At 34.7% G+C, this 22,897-nt stretch overlaps 1 protein-coding gene across 10 annotated transcripts in view; it reads left to right on the forward strand.

Annotated features, from left to right (window-relative positions):
- Dmd (dystrophin) overlaps nt 1–22,897 on the forward strand; it is a 2,486,572-nt gene that overhangs the window by 1,079,367 nt on the left and 1,384,308 nt on the right. For all 10 annotated transcript variants that reach the window (XM_004850043.4, XM_087189971.1, XM_087189973.1 and 7 more), the window contains one exon: nt 18,958–19,081. In XM_004850043.4, the coding sequence (XP_004850100.2) occupies nt 18,958–19,081 (124 nt within the window). The remainder of the gene's footprint in view (nt 1–18,957; nt 19,082–22,897) is intronic.

Below are 22,897 nucleotides of genomic sequence, written 5' to 3' on the forward strand. Positions count from 1 at the left end.
TATGCCTTACACTCTGTGCATTTCTATTCTGTTTATTTTCTGTGGTTCTTGCCAGACACAGGGGCCCATGCCTGTAATTCCAGCATTCTGGGTCCCTGCCACAAGAGAATTATAAATTCAAGCCCAGCCTTGGCAATTTAATGCGTTAGTGAGACCCTTTCTCAAAAAATAAAATAAAATAAAATGCTGGGGATATAGCCCAGTGCAAAGGCCCTGGGTTCAGTTCCCAATACCTCCCCCCCACACACACATACAAAACAAAGAATAGTGGCTCTCTTACTTTGGCACATATCAAAATCACCTGGAGTGCTTGTTAAAGGACAGCTTCCTAACCCCTACCAGAATTTCTGATTCAGCATGTGGGACAAAGGATTTTTAATTTCTAATAAGTTCCCAGGTGTGGCTGATGACCCAGAGCCCATAGTTTAGTTTGAAAGTCAGTTCAGTAGAGAGGGCATCAGCTCTGTTACAACCTAACTCCTGATTTTCTTTACCCACATCAAACCAATACAGGGACCATCTCATCCAGGCTAAGCTAAGAGCTGTCATTATCCCATTTGTGACACCTCTACTGCTTTGTATTGCAATGATATATTCCCACAATTTTCATGTCCACTAGATGCCAGATTTCCCTGATCCTGGGTCCATTTCTTACTTCTGAAGTGTCATGGGATCTTTCATACTGTAGATGCCTAAACTGACAAAATAAGTTCTCTTGTTCTATCACACTGTAGGGTGTCCATGGTAACAATAATGTATGTCCCAAAAGAGCTAGAAGAGTTCTGAACATTCTTCTAACAAGGAAATTATAAAATATTTGAGTTGGTGAATGGGCTAATTACCATTAAATGATCATTATACATGTATCAAAATGCATACTATGTGCATAAATATGGATAAATATTATATGCCAATTAAAAAGAGAAATACTATATGATGGGCCCTGGTCTATGCAATATTACGTACAGTTCTGGATGTCTAGTTCCAGCAGCTACATGAACCTGTACTCTTTCAGAATGCAAAGCATTAAAGGGATATCAGGAGGAAGACAGGGCTACCTTCTATGAACTGCAACATATACTTTTGTTCTGACTGAGAAACAGGATAATCCCATTTACTTATTCCTGTACAGGAAACAGCACTGTTGCAAGCAAAGCCAAGCCAATTTTGTTTATTTATTTATTTTTTTACTTAAATTCTTTTATTGGTACATTTTAGGTATACAACACATTTACATTTCCCATTGGGAACTTGTACCTAAACATGATGCATCTTGGTTCTTGTTTTTTTCCCATTCCTAGCCAATTTTGAAAGAGAAGATCTCTATTCCCTTACTTCTGATTCTTTCCTTCACCTGCTCATTCTCTACATCAAGCACTGAAAACTGCCCTCAGCAAGGTCGCCAGAGAGCTCCTTAATTGCCAGCTCCAAAGGTCACTTTTCAGTTCCTCTTCCTCTTGACCTTTGTGCTGGGCTTGACACTGATGATTAGTCTGTATTTGAAATTTTCCTTCCCTCTCAGTTTCTAGGACATTGTTCTCTCTGGTTTCTGTTTTCCCCCAGCTTTTTCTTTTCTTTTTAACTGTGCCTTCTGTCTTTTTTTCTTATCCCTTTAATGTCTAGTACCACAAGACTCATTTTGCTTTCAATTTCTTTTCATGATATTTTCTTTTCCTGGGGAATATTATTTTATAATCTTGTGTATCTCAGTTGTGTATATCTTATAATTTTCAAATTAATATTTCTGTATCACCACTCCTGCTGCCTATACCTGTATAATCCAAATCTTACTGGCTATGTACATTTCTATTTCATATAGGACTTTCCAATGAGATTCTGCAGTTTAGATTGCACAACTCTGGAAAGTGTTATTCACTCCACAGTCTCAAAAACTGTTACCCCCTACACGTGTGTGGTAAACAACCTGTGCAGCGATTCATAATGGTCTTGATATCTGCTACATCACTATTTCCCTCTTGAAGTAGACTTATTGAATTCTCTATTTCATCTGCTGCATCAATTCTGCCTCCACCATAGTTCAGTCTCTGATAAAAGTCTGCATGAAATTCTAAACTAATTTCTCTGCCTCTCATCTCAGTCTTCTTGTCCATACTCTCTGCACTCTCCAGGGGAATATCTTAAAATTCATTAGATATTTCTTTGCCCATAATTTTTAAAATGCACACCATAGAAATTCCTTTATGATCTTTAACTAACTGCCTAACTCCCTAGGTTGCGCCTTTCTTGTCTTGCCATTTTTATATACCCTCACTGCTCAAAATAGCCGGAAAACTGTTTGTTACCAGTCCATAATGAGATAAGGAGCTAAAGCCAGAATGTAAATCAATGCACTGCTTCCTTTGTCAAAAAAGTTTGGCAATTAAATATAAAATCAGATAAAATAGCGTGCTTAGTGACTTAAATGATTAATTCTCTGGTAAATCTCTTTTTTTCTCACAGACTAGTAAAAAACAATTCACAGACCACATTTCAAGTGACACTACCCTGCACTTCAGCTTTAATTAGCCATTCTTTACCCTCTATGTACTCTAAGTTCTCTGAAGCTTGTGTTTCTCTGGGCCTAGTGATCTCTTTACCTAAGAATGTCTCTATATGTCTTTCTTTTCTTACTCCCAAATCCGTTGCCATCCAACTACCTACCTTGTCTAAGAACATAATCTCTCACGCATTTCTCAGCATGTCTATCCATTAAAACTTTGTCAAATTTATTGTAATGAATTTCTCTCTCTTTTTTTTTTTTTTTTGATACTGAGGATCGAACTCGGGACCTTGCGCTTGCTTGCAAGGCAGGTGCCGGAACCACTGAGATAAATCCCTGGCCCTGTAATGAATTTCATTTTTGTAAATCTGTATTTCTAGTAAAGGCCTTGAGGACAAGAAGCATTTCTGTTCCTCTCTAGACTACACTGCTTTACCCAGAAGTCAGCACATACTGAGTATCAGATAAATATAAATTTGACTTTGAAGGCATATTTGTCAGAATCTTGTCTGAAAAACAAATAACTCTGTATTTCAAAGAGAAGAGATATAACACAAGATATTGGCCAAGCACAGGGTAGGAAATGTGCAAACAACACAGAAGAATGAGAGGAAACTCAGGACCCTTAGCGGCATTGAGAAGCTGCTAATATCCTTCAAAAAGGAAGGGCAATGTGGTGCAAGTTATATGACTAGAAGCTGGGCCTTCTAACAGGATTAAAACATAGTTACAACTGCCAGGCAGGAAACTGATAAAAGAGGGGGCTATTTGGATAAAATTGAGTTCCTAATTATTAATTTAGAACAATTATCTTCCCATTACCACATCAATGTGATAAGAGAAAATATTCTAGCACATTCTGAGGATATTCTTATTAAAGCCTAAAGTCCTCTTTAGTCAGAAACCCATATGTATAAGTAAGTGAACAGACATTGTGCCACAACATTGACTGACTACTATGGGCTGTATTGTGTCCTTTCAAAATTTGCATGGGGAGACCTTCATCCTCAATGTGATGGTATTTAAAGATGGAATCTTCGGAAGATAATTGGGGTTACATGAGGTCATGAGGCTAGGACCATTGCAATAGGATTAGTAGGCTTCTAAGAAAAGCCACTGGAGAGCATGCTCTCTCTCTGCCATGTGAGAACACATCAGGAAGGAGGGCATCTATATGCCAGGTAGATGACCCTCCTTGGAAACTTATCCTGCTGAACCCTGGACATTGGAATTCCACCGTGTAGAACTATGAGAAATAAGTATGTATTGCTTACACCTCTCAGCCTATGACATTTTATTATGGCAGCCTGAGCTAACTAAAAAGTGATTATATAAAGCAGTAAGATTTACTGTGTTTTAACTGAAAATTCATAGAGTTACTCACTCAGGGAAGTAGTTGGAGTAAAACAGGTCATGATGCTAAGGGAAGTGGCAGTGGGGCAGTAAGAACACATCAGATTTAAATGGCTTTCCACATTGCACTAGATAGTTTCTGAACCCTGACTGCAAGTTATTTAAACTTTAAAGAACCACAACATAAAAGCTTGTTGAAGTTCTTTAAACTCAGCCAGCCTTCACACTGAGAGTGTTTAAAGTTTAAATGACCTCCCACAGGGTTCAAGGCACATCAAGTGTGTGGTGGGTTTCTTCGAATATTCCTGTAGTCAGTATGAGTCTATAGTATTGCAGGGAGGTAGGTACCACTACACTAGTTTTTGTATTAATTCTTCTACTCATTTGACTAAGATCTAATGGATCCCTATAATTTGTAAAGCACAACAATTGTTGTAACTACAAAATATACTTAAGTCTTCCCTCAGGAAGCTTAGACTCTGGCATTAACTAGGTCATGAAGTAAAAAGCACTAATAAAATGTTATAAAGCTGCAAGGAACAAACACTTACTTCCAGCTTGACAATTGTGCTTAGAAAGCTTATGGGGAAATTAGTATCTGAGTAGGCAGTAAAAGTGTAGAAAAGCACTGGACTCAAGATGAGGGGAAATGACAATTAAAATACAGAGAACAATGCATTCACAAACAGAATTTCCATGGCAGTAATAAGTAGTTTTGTTTGTCTACAGCAGATGTATGGATAAAGAAAGGAGGAAAGTTAAGTGATAAGTTTGAAAGGTAGGTTAGTTCATAGTAAAGGAAGGTACTCAGTGTAAGATTAAGGAGAGTATACTTTAATCTTGTGGTCATGGGGAATCAAATCGATGAATACTTCTGAGAGACAGCAATACGATATTGCTACAGTGAACCATGTGATTTATTCACTTAATTGCTGAAAGAGGACATCTTACCTTCACTCTACGAAGCAGGAAGATGGTCAGCAATTTTTTTCTGAAGAGCTGGAGAATAAATATTTTAGGCTTTGTGTGCCTTATAGATTCTTTTGGAATTGATCAACTCTATTGTAGCTAGAAACCAACTCTAAACATAGGTAAATAAGTGATTATGGTGTGGTTCCAATAAAATTATAAATCATAATTTGCCAATTCCTACATTAAAGAATAAAATAAGTGAGATTATTTTGCTGTTATTTTTTAAAAATTTGTTTTAGTCTCTTTGTTACAGCTATGTTTTCAGCTTTTATTCGTATCATTCTGGTAATGACTTTTACCTTATCAGTCGTTAACAAAGTACCACAATGAATATGAGGCCATACTCTTTTTTTTTTTTTTTTTTTTTTTTTTTGGTACCAGGGATAGAACTCCGGTCCTTGCGCTTGCGCAGCAGGTGGCGAAACCACTGAGCTAAATCCTCAGCCCACCACAATGAATATGATCTCCCTCACACATGGGAAAATGTGAAGGGAAAAAGCCCTGCCTTAAAACCAGTTAAGAAACGGTCATGAAAGAAGTAATTACAGTAGTTAAAATGTATGTGGCTGCTACCATATATAAAGCACTCTTCTAAGTATTTTGAACATATTTTTCTAAAACAGTTTATTATTGCGCCCTTTCATCAGTGAGACAAATGAGATCTGGCAGCTTGCTGGTGTCACACAGTTAATTGGAAGCATTGAGGACAGGATTAGAACCCAGGCAACCCAGCTCAGGATATTGCGTTCTGAAACCTCACGCCTTGTTATCATTGAGTAAGATAAAGGGAATTTTATCATATTGTTTAGCTGAATTTACAAGCTAGACTGAGACTGTTTAAGAATTTGCCAAAGGCTTTCTGTGGAAACTGTGTACTTAGATTATGATACAATTTGAAGTCTCCTAGACTCTAGGGTTCCATGGGAGCATTTGGCTATCTTTAAAACAGGAATATTTTTTTCATTAAAAAATCTTTAAGAGTTAGATGTCTTCTTCTGTATCAAGGCATGAATAAAAGTCTTTCATAATTCAACTTCTTTTCCAAGTGTAAGACTTCTGATGTTCACCAACATAGTAATAATGTCATAAGTAACCTTTGTGATGTATATTCGATATTTGCTTTGATGTCACAAAGTGAATCAGCAGATTGGAATTTGGGAAATTTTATGAAATTAAGACTCTACAGTAATAATAAATTGTGAAAAGTTACTATATTACAATGCCTTGAGAGCATAAATTATTCAATTAAGGATCATAGTTTAAGTTAATGACTGTTTATAAATCATATCGTGATATTAAAGACTCCATATTTTGGCATAATTCAAAATAGCACAGTGATAACTACTGAAATGTACTACTATATTATATAGTAGCAAATAGGAATTTCACTCTGACTTTCTCATTTTCAAAAATATAATTTCTTTTTCATTTGGACCAAAATTACTATGGTGTAAATATGTGGAATCAGGCAGACCAGATTTTAAAATTTTAACTCCATTCTACACTCTGTGTTAGAACTACAGGAGGTCTCTAAAGCTCTGGTTATGATCTATATACGAAAATGAAAACTATAATGAATAGCAAAAAATGTTTCATGTACGAATTTTTTCCTGAAAACACATGACATGATAAACATGCTTAAAATGTTTAATCTCTTTCCTCCTTGAAGTTCTTCAGTGTAAATCTAACATTTAAAAATCCTAATCTGGATGATACAGAGATGTAACTATAGGCAGGCTTAGAGCATGAGGTTCCACATATTCATAAAATGTTCAAAAACTAGGTTATATCAATGAATTGGGGGCACTACTGGGTTACAGAGTCTAGAAAATGCATTAGATTATTTGAATTAAGAATATATCCCCAATCTGTGAAATTATTTTCTAAAGGGACTCTGTATTCTGACTTGCAGATATGTTTGTATATGTCAAAATGGCTGAAAACATTTTAACTGTGTATCTAAGAATATCTTCCATGTTTTTTTGTATATTTTATCTGTATCTTTGGACATTTTATGTTTCTGTGTAAGAAACCTCCCATAAAAAATTTGTCACCCTGTTGTCTTTATGTAGATAAGAAAATGAAAGAGAAGCCAAATTAAACAAATCATGAAAGGGAATGCGCGCCCTCTAGTGACCCACATTTTTTCTCACAAGGACATTTACAGCAATTGTTTTAGGTCTCATTATTTTAAATAAAACTTCAAATTTGATTTTAAAATAAATAGCTCAGGATTTTCAACTCAAGTGTAAAACATTGTAGGATCATAGATTTATTACTATGACAATATTTCATCCATCATTTAAGGGAATATTTCTATTAACTTGTGTTAAGATGATTTTCTTGTAAAGAATTATGTTTCACAGGAACTTTCAATTTCTTGAAAATGAAAAATAAGCTAGAGGCATCTGTGGCCTCGTAACATTTTTTTTCCAAACCTCTGGTCATGAAATTTTTGTCCTTGTGCCTTTACATTCCTTGGCATTGTGAGTAAACCATTCAATATGACTGGCACTTTAAAATTCAGGGGATTACTTTAGTTTTTAATTTGTAAGTGTATTTCTCTGAAAGTTATATGAATAGATGATGTAAAATTGACTTCAACTATGTCACACTTTAGAATTACATATTACCAAGGTATTTGAAATAATTAAGATATGATATCACATTTAACTAGAAATTCTATTTAATGTCATTTTTGCATACCAGGTATTGAAATATTTTGCTTAACTTTTACTTTTTCAGAGAAGCAATATTTTTGTAAAAGCTTAATTCTGTTCAGTGTAATCACATATCCTAGAAGAACAAAGATTAATATCAATGCCAGATAGCTCATTTACATTTCTGGAATCTATAACTTTGTATCTAAGGGCCTATATTTTAAAGTGCAGTGTTTTATACACATTAAACATATATAATTTGACAGACCATAATTGATAATGAAGAAGACATGCAATTTTATGGGCAATGTTTATGCTTGGGCTAGACTTCCAATTTTAATGCATATATTAAATAGGTATTTTTTAGGACAAGGTAAACTATGCAGAAATGGGTTTTTCAGTATCTTTTAAAGATGTATTTCAGTGCAATCTGGAATCATTAAATTTTACTGTACTGAAACATTTTATTTTATGAGTAATGTGGTTAAATTTACACACACAAAGCTAAAAATACATTTAAGACCATGCAAACATATGGAATTGGTTGTTTGATAAGAATATTAACATAGCAGCTTGTACCAAGTGAAGATGTCTTTTCTTATTATTACATTGTTTCAAGTGCTATATAAATGACTGAAGAGTTTGTAGGCTTTTATTATAACTGGGAATTATAACACCCTCAGATATTGTTTATGTTGAGTGCTACATGAATATACTAATGTGATTAGAATGTCAAAGCTGTAATATAAGCAAAGCTGACCTCAGCTTTGTATTTCAGCTCAGAATCACATTAGAGAGGTAAATAAACATACTTATGCATAAGTTTTAAAGTATTTGAAGCTTTCACTTCAAGACCAGGTTGAGATTTTCAATTTTTACCTTTGAAAGTAAGACATAAATTAATGTGAAAGAAGTTAAGTAGTTTGTTTAAGAATATCATATAAAAATCAGGGATTAAAAACTGTGCCACTTGACTTTAAGTTCAGTGTATTTCGCAGTGTACCATCCTTACTATATAACACATGTAGGTATGCACACAAACACATACAGCCCAAACACTAAAATATATAAGACAATCGTGTGACTATATTTCTCCCTTGTACCAAGAAAAATGTACTCATGCGTATCTGTGTGTGTATCCTCAAATTCCATTGTCTGGGGAGAGCAATTTATCTAAAGGTTGGTTTGTTTTTCTCCTGGTAAAGTAGAATTTTTCTTAGTAACCTGTTTATGAAAATATAGCAAATACCTAAACTCAGCCTAACTCACAGTTATAAAAGTATGTTAAGCATTAATAGAGTTTATACTGAATTTCATTTCATATCTTATGAGATCTTTCATTTGTGTCATTGAATTTACAAGCAAAATCACAGAAGTAATGGATATACAGAGTACACCAAAAAATGTATACCCACTAAAGCAGTTTACCATGCAAATAAGTGTCTGGAAGCTAATGGCCACCATTTTGAGCACCTCATGACATCTCAATAAATTTAGTATCCAAATATTTATACAAGTTTTTCTTTTCCTGGTATAGACATTTTGGTGGGGTGGATAGATACATAGAGACAGACAGAGATAGAGATAGAGATAGAGAGATACAGAAACTTTTCCCAAGAGGAAAGTTGATGGGGAAAGAGTAATGAGAGGTTGATCAAGAAAAAATTTTACAGATGCAATAGATCTTGAACTGGGTCTTGGAATATGAGTAGGACTTCATCAAATAGTTTGGAACCAACAGAGTACCCACGTGAAATATTGGTGTAAAATGTCTCACTTTCTAACATTCCAAAGCAGAAATATAATTACTAAAAATATAACAAGGAAATTTTTAAAGTCCTATCTCAAAAAGATTTATTATATATGTTAATATTATCAGAAAATTATAATTTTGTTTACATTATTAAATCTTTCTTTCTAGGCAATTAAACTGTACATTAAAAATTGGTTTGATAAATTATCTTGTCTAGGCCTAGCACCATGAGAACATTCAGGAGTTATATATCACAGGCATCTTTCCTATGATAGGAAAGAGTTTTACTCTCAAACTTCTCTGTGAGGCTCATCAGATTTTTATGAGGTTCTGTGTGACAAGATATTTAAATATATAAAATGGCCATTCCGAAGCCTAGATCACTGATCAAATTAGTTAAGTCTGGGAGCTTGGAAGATTTTTACTTTCAAAGTTCATACATTTGGGAAGAATAAGTTGCAAATGGTAAATTGAAAGTAACTTACTCTGGCTGGGGATTTAGCCCAGTGGTTCTGTCGCCTGCCTTGCAAGTACAAGGACCCGAGTTTGATCCCCGGTACCAAAAAAAGAAAAAAAAAAGAAAACGAAAGTGACTTACTTAAAGTTTATATAAATGTGTCATCTTAGTTTAATACTTCATATGACAGTCACTGTACAGAAACATAGAACAGAAGCAATACCCAATAAGAGGTGACTTTGGTGTAATTAACACATTTATTATATAGCACAAGATCTGTACAATGATATACTATTGGTGATTCAAAATGGACAGCTTTTAAAACTGCAAGTATTTAAGTGTTTCTTTAGTTCTTTTGAAATTTTCTGCTTAGGCTTTTAATTTGCTTTAAGTACGTATGTTGCTCACATTGATAGCTCCCAATTTTGACCATAAGGGGGTGCTATTCACCTAGTTTGAATCCTTTCTATGGGAAACTCACCTGGATGATATTGAGTCTGTTTGTGCAATATGTTCTTGAAGAAAATTTTGACTTTTTGAATATTTGGAATATATGCACCAAGTCTTTTGATATTTTGAATCTCAGAAAGTGGAACGTCTTTTTGAATAAAATCTTGGTTTAATAATATACTTTTTTTCTAATAAAAATATTCCCTTATACTTTGTTAATTTTCAAATTTTAGTTTCAGGAATTTGTGATGAATATAGTTCTAAAGGAGGGAAAGTAGCCACTTTACTGTTGATAATAAATAATAAAGATAGATTTTTAAATATACTTGAATGATACAGGACAGAGTATTCACCAATCAGTATAGTGTCACCAATCAGCTGGGTGTTCTTTTGTTCAATTCAGACAGACATCAAAGATTGGCACGGTGTAGCTGTTTTGATGTTATTAGTTCTTTCAGTGTCAGTAGCTCTTGGCCCTTACTGTTACAGCTCTGAGCTCTGACTGCCAGTGTCTCTTAGCTGGTGGTATTACAGTTCTTAGTGTTTCAGCTTCTGGCAGCTCCCAGCTTCCCTTGTTAACTCTTCAGTAACTGAGGCTCATAGCTCCCTTGGAAGCTTCCTGAAACTTCCAGCAGCTTCTATTGCCCTCTCTGTAGCTCTTCTATAGGCCTCAATAGGTCTCTTCAGGTCGCCACAGGTCTTGACTCTGCTGTTTTGTCACTCTCTGGAGTTCTTCAAGGCTAATAGCCCTTAGTGTTATCAGCTTGGGTAGTGTGGCATGAGTGAGTTGCACTAAGAAAAAGCTTGTAATAGGACTGTCCAACCAAGGCTTTGCCTGGGGTCTGTGCTGTAGCGTAGGGAATATTGACCAGAAGAGATCCCCCTAGATTTACCCAAAGAGTGGGAGGGATCACTGCTTATGGATAGAGGAGTCAGACCCATATATACACAGTCTCTCACATTTCGTGGATTTATTTTGGGCTTTCCAAGTAGTGACAGTGTGGAATTATCCACACTAGCTGTAGGGTTGAAACATCTAGGATAGTTCCACGTTTGAAGCCTGTTGTAGCCAAGGCAAATATCTCTAGAAGCAGCCATGAGTGACCTAGGACAGCCTCAGCAGGCATGACGAAGCTGGAGGGAACTGCTGGAACAACAATTGCTTTATGACCAACTCACACATTCCATCAGAAGTGTCAGGGGTGAAGGTGTACCTGCTCCTGTTTTCAGGGCGTGTGCAGAAGGAGTACCAGTGTTATTTATGGCCCATGGGAACTTGAAGATTCCAACAAAGCAGCAATGGGCCCAGGTTTTTCCCTGACCATGCTGTCAGGCAGAGTCCTCTGTCACTTCTCAGAGAGGCAGCAGCAGTGGCCCGAAATGGTGGGAGAGAGGGAAAGCATTGTGCCTGTTGGCAAAGATGTGGGTTCTGTTGCAGTGGGCATAGAAGTGAGTGGGGCTTAGAGGGCAGCTGCTGAGCCAAACACAGTAGTGGCAGGAATCTGGTCACTCCAAATCAGAGAGGGCAGTGAGGAAGATGCGCCTAATGGCTCTTAGTAAGATGAGACGCCCTTTAGCTGTTAGAGGGTAAAGAGAAGGGTCTGGCCCCATTTTTCTGTCTCAATATGAGGGAGAATCATTTTGTGAATAGAGAATAAGAAGTTATAATTTTTTTATTATAGGATAAGGATATTGTAAGCTCGATAAAGTTAGTCTGGATTCAAGAGATAAAGACTGATGATAGAAGTATGTTAAATACAGAATAAATTGTGGGAAGAGAGCTAGTACTAAGCATATTGCTGGGCTGATTTTGAGGTTGTAAAGGCAAATTAGTATGTATCAGTACCTTAACAATGGAGTCACAAGAATTTTAAGAGTGGGAAAAAAGAAATAGTAGAAATGAATAATTTTATGAAGAAGGTAAAATATATACACAGAATTCAAGATTTAATATGATCTTAAAAATAACTCTTCAGTGTTTTCCTTGAGCATTCTCAAGAAAATAATTTATCTTTAGTTGGTGATTAAATACCCACTCTCAGGTAGTACAAAATAGGAAAAAAATACCAGTAGCAAAGCACTGGAAAGAGTAGACAGCACCTAATTTATAAACATGTACAGGTTTAAACTAAAGGAATATGTTAATTTGCATGTAACTCAGCAAACATATCCTAATAATATTAAATAGGAGTGGAAAACATGAGAACTACCTCCCAGCCCACAGGAAATAGCTGCCAAAGCAATTGAGTAAAATATACGTGCAGTTGTTACTTAGGAGCCAGGGTCAGAGTATAATCCAAGGAGGAGACTGTGTTCATTGTGCAGTGGAAATGTCACTGCACCTAAGCACTGAATGTGGGCTACTGGCACTCAGTGGGAGTGCATGGGAGGTCTTTACACCCTGTTTCGGCTTCCCCTTCACCCCTCATCCTCCCTGCTGGCATACGGAGATGGGGATATCTACTGGCGCTCTATTAAAGGGAAAATAATACTGCCAGCTGAGAGTTAACTGCTAGAACTCAAAGGGATGGTGTTGAATATTAGATGTTGGAGTATAGGCTGACCGCATGTTACATTGGGACAGAAAAAGTTTTAGTAAGGAAATCAGGAATATGATTGAAGCAGCAATTGCAAATTGAAGCAACAGAAAAGAATTCTAAAAAGACTATCAGGTCAGGAATAGCACAGAGCCTGAAACATGTATAAATTGGGTTTAGGTTCTACCTGTTTCCTTGGGAATCAAGATGTCACAATAATGATAGAGAAAAAGAAGTCCAACACTTAAGGATATTATAAACTCATTTTTGTTTTCCTTCATTCAATATCAGAAAGGAAGTGTAACATATTAATCTATATACCTATGAATACTTTTTCCTAAGCAAAAGTCTCCCTCAAAAATTTCCTATAAATATTTGAAATCTCCTTTTCAAGATGTATAAATCATAAAAGGGTTTCAGTAATGTTTCATTGGATCCTGATGTGAAAAGAAAGTTCAAGCCCCTGGTGCAATCCATTTTCAAATTTAGAGCAGGGAGGGATGGCAGGGGTAGGGGACGAAAAAATAAATAAGAGGTCTTACATAGCACCAACTCCCCACAATAAATGTAATCATTATGCACTGCAAATATGTACTAATAAATTTTTTAAAAATTTAAAATAAGATGAACAGAAAATTGAATGAGGAAAGATCTATGTGTAGAATTTCACATTCTTGTGCCTGAATGGATCTGAATTATTAGAACTACATGCCAACTGGTGTCCAGGACTCCCTCAAAATCTTCACAGACCAACAAGCAGACGGTTACCATGGTGTTGACTCCACAAAGCCTTCATTGTGAAGAGATAACCAATTTACTTGGAAGAGTTTCTGAGTCTAGAAGCTGATTTAATACTAATTCATTGAAAAGGTGTTTTTTTATTATTCTTTTTAAAATGTCCCAGTGTGAACTGAGTCCCAGTTTCTCTATCTAAAACATTTTATTTATTTTGCTGTAAAGAGGCTTCCCGGAACCAGACTCCTAGATAATGTGGACTGACACATTTTCATCGCTTATTTATGAAATAAATATAATGTCTAGCATATAGTAAGCACTTAGTATATGCTTTATGGCAGAAAAAGGGATATTTGACTTTTTTTAAAAAAAGGAAACATACATGCAATTTTATATTTTCAAAATGATAAATATATAAAATGTTTTAAAAATTTTTGAATGAAAAATATTTACTTCCAAACTGAATAAGTCATCTTGATCCTTCATTTCAATGGTTACACATAGCAATGAATCATGATTATAACCTACATGAACAAGATAAGTATAAGCATTATTTCTAATGCACAGCTTTCATGAATATAGCCCTTAGGAAGTATCTCCAAGCTATGATGTTTACATTCGGTAGTACCTTGGATCAATTTTGAGTTCCATGAACTTATAAACAGAAGTAGGCAATGTTTCCTACATACAGTCAGAATCAAAAGGGTATAGGAAGAGAGAGACCAGGGCTAAAGGGTGAATTTTACAGTGACTGGTACATATTGATTGATGTACTTGAGTCAGAGAGTATTTGGAACATAATTTGGTCAGATTAACTTAAATGAAAAGGAATAAATTTGACTAAAGTGGTCAGAATATATTATAGTAACAAAGCAAGTTTTCAAAAAAGAAATCTTTGAAAAGAGTCATCAAGGTGTTCCATTCCATTGTAGGAGAAGCAAAACGGAGAAACAACTGGGCATTCTCAGAAGCATAAAGGGAGATTTATGCCTAGAAGTGCTTCAGTAAAACAAAATAGAGGATAAAATTCAGACTTTTATCAAGGTCAAATCATACAGGACCCCATTAAAGCTTTGGTCTGTATCTTAAGAAAAATGAGAAAGTCTTTTAGTGGTTTTTATGAATGCAGGTACCGATCAGATATGGTTTTAGAAATGATAATTGGGCTAATAGTGCGTATAATAGATTGGATAATTTCTGAATCATTTTCCCAGGGACCAACCAAGACACTATTGCAGTTGTGTGGTCATATTTAATAGAAACACAAATAAAGATGCTTGCTAGGTAGACTGAGAAGCAGACATTCTGGTGATGTTTGATAGGTTAGATTTTGCAGTTGATTTAATATGGGAAGAAAGATTATGTTAGTCCATTCAGGCTGCTATAAAAATATAAACTGAGTAGCATATAAGATAACTGACCTCAGATTGGAATATAATATAAACATCATAAACAATAGAAATTTCTTTTCCCTTGTTCCAAATCTTGGAAGTCCAAGATCAAGATGAGAAAAGATTTGGTATTTGATGAGGGAAGCCTTTCTGGTGTGGTACAGAAATGATGGCATCTTGCTGTGTCCTCATAGTAGAAGAGAATAACTGGCCTTTTTGGTCCCCTTTCAAAGCATTCGTTACGTTTGTGAGAGTTCTGATCCTCATAAACTGATCACTTCTCGAAGGACATCTCTTAATACTATCATATTGAAGATTAGGGATAAAATTCAACAGATGAATTTTCAGAGAAGACAAAAGCAGAGAAATTCACATCAAAGGTGACAAATGGTGATGACATTCACAGATTTTCAGAATGCTGGTTGAGTACCAATTTAGGGCATCGTATCAAACATTTCATCTTGAAGTATAATGTGAAAGAAGCCTTGTTGTTGTCAGCATTTTGGCACGGGAATACATTAAATATAGGACACATAATTTATAGGATTATTTTATGACAATTACCCAAAAAGTCAAATACAAAGGAGTGCAAGAGAAATTAACTACACACTAGAGGCCCAAGGAATCCAGCTGAGGGCCTGGATCCCAGCAATGCCCCACATGAGCTAAAGGCTTAGAGCCCACAGCAATGTCTCATGCTCATCTGTATTGAGGATCTGCACCTGGAAGGCCCAAAGGCCAGGTGGAAGCCAGAAAACCTACACTGGGAGATGGAGGATTTGTGCCACCAAGCTGAGGGATCCACACTGGAGGCAGGAAGTGATGCTCATGGAGAAGATCAGAGCTCCCCTGACAAAAACAGCAGCCATTCCCAGCAACAGCAAGGCCCCAAGTTCCTCCTCGAATGAGAACAGCCAAGTTTACATCAGGAAAACCAACCACACCAAGCTTCTCCTAGAAAATCAACAGGCCACAATCTTCCCCTCCAGTTCTCTTTTTGTGCCATTGGCAACAATCCTCAAGTGGATCTTCCATGCCCAACCATGCTGATTCAGTTCAGCTGGGCATTCCAAGTTGACCATTAGTTAATCCACTACAAGCTTCTACAGTGTTCCAACAGAGAAGACATCGAGTAGGTAAATGTGGCTCTGGAGCTCTGAATACATGACTGTATTTGAAATACTCATGTTAGAGTCATTGATGTATAGTTTTCATTTCAAGTCATGAGCATTAATAAGATTGCTAGTGAGAGAGAATAATATAGTAGGTAGAAGATGATTGATAATGAGCTGTGTATTGAACTCTGATAATAACACAGTGGAGGAGGTGAGCTGCAAAGAGAAATTACCAGTGATTACAGAAATAGAAGACAAAGTAGATCAGAGTTTTGTCATGTAGGCAAAGAAGGCGAACTTGAGTATAGTTAACAATGTTAAATATTACTAGATGACAAGAAGATGAAACTCCCCATTGGCTATACTGACATGATCAGTTTATCAAAAATATTATTGAGAATTAATGATGAGTGGATTAAAGAGTAAGGAAGGAAGAAATACTCAGTAAATGAGACAATTGTTGCAAACATTTGCCTTTGTGGAACACAAGTATATGGAAAGAGGACTGACAGAGTTTGGAGAGAGTTGACTTTAAAAAAAGTAGAAGTCAATGAAATATGTTTAAGTTTCCATATAAATGAAGAAATCAGAAACTTGGTAATTAAATTTGTGGAAAACCAAATATAGGAAAGGTAACAACGACCATGTATGATAAAATAAAAATCACATAAATATTAAGAGTGCATGCACAAATGAAAGCAAATATTTACATTCATGTATAGGGGGTTAGAAGAGCTCATATCCCTGTTCTCTCAATTTCTTGCTCAGTATCTTTGGAAAATAACAACTCAGTAAATATGTATTAGTAGGAGCCAGGCTGTCTTTGAAGTGAAGGACATTATGATGAACAACACGAACTAAGTTCCTCACCCAAAATAGCTTCTGAAGTCAATTAAATTAAATTCTTTGAACCTCTGTTTCCTTGTATGAACAGGGAGATTGATAATACATACTAATAGGATTTTGCAGGAATAAAAAATGTGCATATATTTTTGTAAGGGTTTCTTCTTCTGTGAAGCTCTATATCAGGGCAATTTTAAAATAATAACATTCAATTAGTGTGAAAAATTGTAACAGGCTCATATGATTTAAAGTCTTGAAATTTGAGTTTTAGAAATCAGATTGTAAGCTTGATAGAACTAGGTTACTGATAGTTTATGTGAAAAATTCTAAAAAGTTTGAGGTCAAATTAATAGCAAGGTGAATTGAAATTTTAATACTGATATGAAAATATTGATTGACTACATCTCAAAAGTATTGTAAATCAAGAAGATAATCATCTATTCCTCCTGGTTTGGATTGTATACTACTGATATGTTCCCTTTAGGTGCAAAATTTTAAGAAATCTAAGATATGGGCAAATTGTGGAAAGTCCACTGAAATAATTATGAGTGGGGTAGGCTGACCATTAGGTGTCTTGTATGGATTTAAATCATTGCTTTAAAATATTTGAAGGTTTTAATGGAGAAGTTAACAGTATGATGATTAAAAATTCTGCATTTGGTATCTGACATTGTGTATTTTTCTTCTGTTCCACAAACTTCTTCTAATTATATTTGACAACATTTGCTTATCTTTTCAATTTGTTTCGATTTGTATAATAAATTTTTAGATTAGAGGAGCTGTAAATTTCCTTTTCATTGATCTTTTCTTCAATAAAAATGTAACCCCATTTAGACTTGTGCCTGGAATGACTCCTGTAAAATATATGCTTTTTAATTATTTAAATATTATTTCTAAAATGTATTATTATTAGTAAAAATAGTGTATATTTATGGTCTAAAATATATTTTGATACATGTATGCATTATGGATGACTAAATGAAACTAATTAGCATATCTATTATATCACTTACAATTTTTGTGGTGAGAATAATTAAAGCCTTGTACTGCAAACATGTATTAAGCAAAATAAAAACTACAAAACTTTCTTAACATGTTTCAAATACGTGAAGTGGTATATTATTAACTCTAGACACCATGTTGTAAAACATATCTATTGAACTTATTCTTCCTAGCTGAAATTTTATGTCCATTGGTCAACATCTTCCCAACCACTCACTTCTTCAGCCACATCCTGGTAACCACCATTCTGTTCTCTGCTTCTATGAGTTAGACTCTTTCAGTTTGTACATGTGAGATCATGCATTATTCATTTTTCTGTGTCTGGCTGATTTCATTTAGTGTAAGGATCTCCAGCTTCATCCAGATTGTTTCAAGTGACAGGATTTCCTTCTTTAATAAATCTAATAATATCCTATTTCGTGTGGGTGTTTGTCTGTATTTCACATTTTCTCTATCCTTTCATTTATTAAGGGAACCTTAAGATGCTCCCATATCTTGGCTCTTATGGACCTAAGCTAACTGATCAAAATCAATAGTTGATTTTCAATAGCTCCAAAGATCTCTGCAAAAAACCTAACACATGGACACATGGACAGATCAAGCTACCTTAAAGCATGGCCAATTGAGGGTCATTGGACTTCTTATACTATAGTTGCCTTCTCAGAGTAGAGATTATAAGAGCCCAAAACACAATATGAAAGCACTTATCAAGACATTATGTGGATTCCTTTTACTAATATTCCATTTACCATAATGAGTTGCAACAGAAACTCCATGAAAGAATGCATATCAGAAGTATGATTCAATGGGGAGGACCAATGTAAATTTTTGGTTTCTTGTAAATACGTTTCAAAAAGAAACAGAGTCATCTTGAGAAGTAATGGTTTTTCAAATAGTACAAATATTCAAGCAGAGGTAGGGTAATAGCTTATAGGAAATACTATAGAGGTAATTGCTGTATTAAAGTGAATAAAATGGCTGCCATGATCATAAGACTCTAGATCAAAGCTGATTCCAAATTTTGAGCCTACCTAACTAGGGAAGTAGTGGTGCTATTAACAGTAATAGAGTCATCAGGCATAAGTATCAGATTAGGAGGAGAATGATATATGTACACAAATTGCCTCTCCTTCCATACAGAAGAAAGAGATAATCAAGAAATAATGACCTTTATTCTTTGCTATCTTAGGTTGGATGTTGATATAACTGAACTTCACAGTTGGATTACTCGCTCAGAAGCTGTGTTGCAGAGTCCTGAATTCGCAATCTATAGAAAGGAAGGCAACTTCGCAGATCTTAAAGAAAAAGTCAATGTAGGTTCTGTATTAAGGTTTATGCATTTTTCCTTTTTCTGTGCTGCTTCCAAAGTCTGCTTTTTTTTTTTTCTGTCTGTGATTCTATTGGGGTGATGGGATTAAAGTAATATGATATGCTGTTTATAATATATTTTAAATCATATTTTAGATATGAACCAAAACCAAACTTTAGCCTAGAAAAATATTACCTGATGTTCTGTGACCAGGAATGTTTTTCAAAAATTCTCATTATTTTTGTTTTATTTAGCTGGAAATTAATTTTTTTAAAAAAATTTTGAGCTCATACTGATTCCCATTTACATTATTCTGGTATCTCAAGGCTACTTAGGCTTTAGAATGCTTGCAGAATAGAACAGATCAGAATGGAATAAAATAGAACAACATAGAATAGAATAGACCTGATAGAAATACTACAGATCAGACTTATGCATCATCAAAGGGTTATTCTTATAGACAATGATACCTGTTATAAATTATAATAGGTTTATGTTTCCTTGATATTTATGTATATATTATGTTAGCTAAAAGAGGTCTACATTCTCTCAATCTTTACTTATAATAATAGATATTTTGTTGATTTTATTTCCTTCTAAAACATTACACTTTTGACCTTCACAATAGAATTTTTTACTAATTTAATAAAAGCTGGTTCATCTTCAGGGGAATCATCAGGGCTTTGATTTTTCAACTTCACCAATTTTAAAACATTTCAGTTTATAGTGTAATATCTACAAGGCAGAGTAAATACAAGACAAAGCAAGCTAAAATAAATATGAATGTCAAATGACTTTAGCTACAGGCATGTCACATGTAAGCGTATTTATGTACGTATTAGCTCTGCTTTATCTTTCCAGCATTCAATTTATAAACTATAAAATCTGTTATGTTAATACAAATACAGCACTGCCTCAGATATAAACTCATGTTTGTTGTGGGGTTGCAGAGTTTGGAGAACAAAACCCACAAGTTATTCTGAAAGAAAATTATCTATTTTTTAGTTTGATTGAGGGGGAAGATAATTTACTAACAGTTCTTAAAGTTATCTATTTATATTTACAAATTGGAGAGTTGTTTTAAATTTCTTATTAGCTTTCTAAGTTATGCTGCTATTAGCATTATAATAGACTGCTCTAGTTTCAAAAAATGGGATATGTGATTATGCTATTAATGTTTTAGTTTTAAAATGAAGACAAAGTATAACATGAAAATAGAAGGGAGAATGTCTTTCTTTAAATATATATATATATATATATATATATATATATACACAAAGGTATATTCTTTGCTATAATTTTTGAGAGGAATTCTATTAGAAAATTACCTGGAAAAGATATACTCTAAGTTTCAAAGATCTTGACCAATAAAAGTATGAATTACATTACACACTTTGGTTAGTGAATTAAAACTTTTTAGCCATCTGATTCATATAGATATCTGTTATCCTGTATCTGTAGTTAAAACAGCTTTGATCAAGTAGAAAAACTGAGTACCTAAATACACAAAGTTCTTGATATCATATGTTTACCCAGAAGCAATTTGCATTTAATCAATACTATCAGCATGACAGACTGAAAGTGTTAAAAACATATACAATATTGTATAAATGTTTTTCTGATGCCTCATGGGTTACCTTTATTAACTTGAACTCTCATTTTCTGAAATAACATCATTCTTAATTGCGTACTAAAATAGGACATGAAATGATTTACCGAGACATATTCTTCAGGCTAAATATAGTCTATATGTATTAAAAATCCCAGAGAGAAACACATAGTAATGATGATGGATATGAAATTCAGGTTTACATTAATTTTCTTAACTTCTTCACCTGTCAGTTTATGTAAGTCATTTTGAACTCATAGGAACTTGAGTGGTATTAATGCGTTTTTAGGCATCCATAAAAATAGATAAATATTACCAGTTCTTTTCTTTTTTCACTTGATTCCTTTATTCATTTATAACTTTCAAGTGGTTTTAGGCAATTAGAATACCCCAGGCCTATTTATTTCACTTAAGAGTATTGCCTTAATGTGCATCCATTTAGCTATAAATGTCTCTAGTTTCTCGTTCTTTATGGCTGAGTAGTATTTTCTTTTATAGAAAAACCACATCTTCTTTATCAAGTTTCCGTTTGATGGGCACTTGGGCTGTTTCCAAGTTTTAGCTATTACAAACTGTGCTGCTATAAACATGGGTGTGTGTATGTTACTGTGGTATGATTCTTTTAATTCTTTTGGGAAGATACTCAGCAAGGGAATAGCTGGGTCAAATGGGACCTCTAGCTCTAGTTTTTTGAGGTATCTCCATATTGATTTCCACAGCGGTTATACCAGTCTGCACTCCCACCAATAATGGAGGAAGGTTCCGTTCTCCCCACAGCCCTGCCAACATTTGTTATTGGTTGATGTCGTGATAGCAGCCATTCTTTCTGGAGTGAGGTGGAATCTCAGTGTTGTTTTCATCTACATCTCTCAAAGGACCAGAGATGTTGAACATTTTTTCATATATTTATAGGACACACATGCGTAAATACCAAATAGTTTCTCTGGTGTGAAAAACTAATAGTGTAATTAAGGTTCAAAATATATAATTGATAATGTGAAATAGAAAGAAAAGGTCTAAAGGTGTTGGGGAAGTGGGAAAGGTAGGGGAAAGGAAAGCAGGGAGAAAAAAATATGAGAAAAGGAAAAAAATGGAAACAAAGACTTGGTAAATAGGGAAGGGTGGAGGGGGTGAAGGGAGGGTGGGGGAATGGGTAAAAATAAGAACTAAGACACATCATGTTAAGGTACAAGATCCCAACAATGAATGTAACTGTATTTTATACCTAAAATGTACCAGTAAACCTAATGATAAAAAAGAATATCCTAGGCCATTGTCAATTCAGCTTTATATATTTTCAAATATGAAATTTTTAAACTGAAGCATATTTTTCCTTCCATTTTGACCATTTTTATTCATATAATTGGCAAAATGCATTTACATACAAGCAGAATTCTATTAGAATTTTCTACTCAAAATTATGACCCTAGACAACAAATACTGATCTCATCTCAAAACTTGTTAGAATTATAGAAACTCAGTCCCAGTATATCAGTCTGCATTGGAACAAATTTTATAGGTGATTTGTATGGATTTAAACCTCTCAGAATCAGTATTCTAAGATATATTCTACCAAACTTCACAGTTTACCAAACTTCCGGATGTTCCCTCTCTCATTTTATGCATCTCACCATGGTTCAGAAGTTTCAGCTGAGTTAAGAGATGCTAGTTACTCAAATCTTGCAGTGATGACATGGTAATCTAAATTAGTAACAAAACAACACAATAGCATCCTCTGACCACAGATTGATGTGATAAGGTGTCTGAAAATCAGCCGCCTGTATAAGATTCTCTTGAAAGCTTTCCTACAAAGCTATTATGTTCAGTAGGCCTTGGACTCGTGCTAAGACCTATAGGTACACTATCATGGCTGTCTCAGTGTTCTGAATTGATTCAAACTGTTTACTTTTTGTGGTTTTATTGACTTTGACAAAGAGCAAAAAGTCACATGATGCCAGATCCAGTGAATAAGATGGATGAGGATACACTATAGTATTTTTAAGAGACTACATTTCCATTGAATGGCACTCAGCAGCAGTATTCACCGTATTTTAATCATGCCTCATAAAGATATTCATGAAATAGGACTTCAGAACCGTTTTGGAAAGTAGCAAGAATGATGGGATAAATATGTTCAGAGCCTGGGGGGGAAGTTGAGAGGGATTAATGGAAATCTGTCCTTTACTGCAAGAATTTGTAAAGCATTCACCA

This window comes from Heterocephalus glaber, unplaced genomic scaffold (genome assembly GCF_053883595.1).
Source record: "Heterocephalus glaber isolate CG9 unplaced genomic scaffold, H.glaber_assembly_v1.0 deba00001547, whole genome shotgun sequence".
Classification (NCBI taxonomy): domain Eukaryota; kingdom Metazoa; phylum Chordata; class Mammalia; order Rodentia; family Bathyergidae; genus Heterocephalus; species Heterocephalus glaber.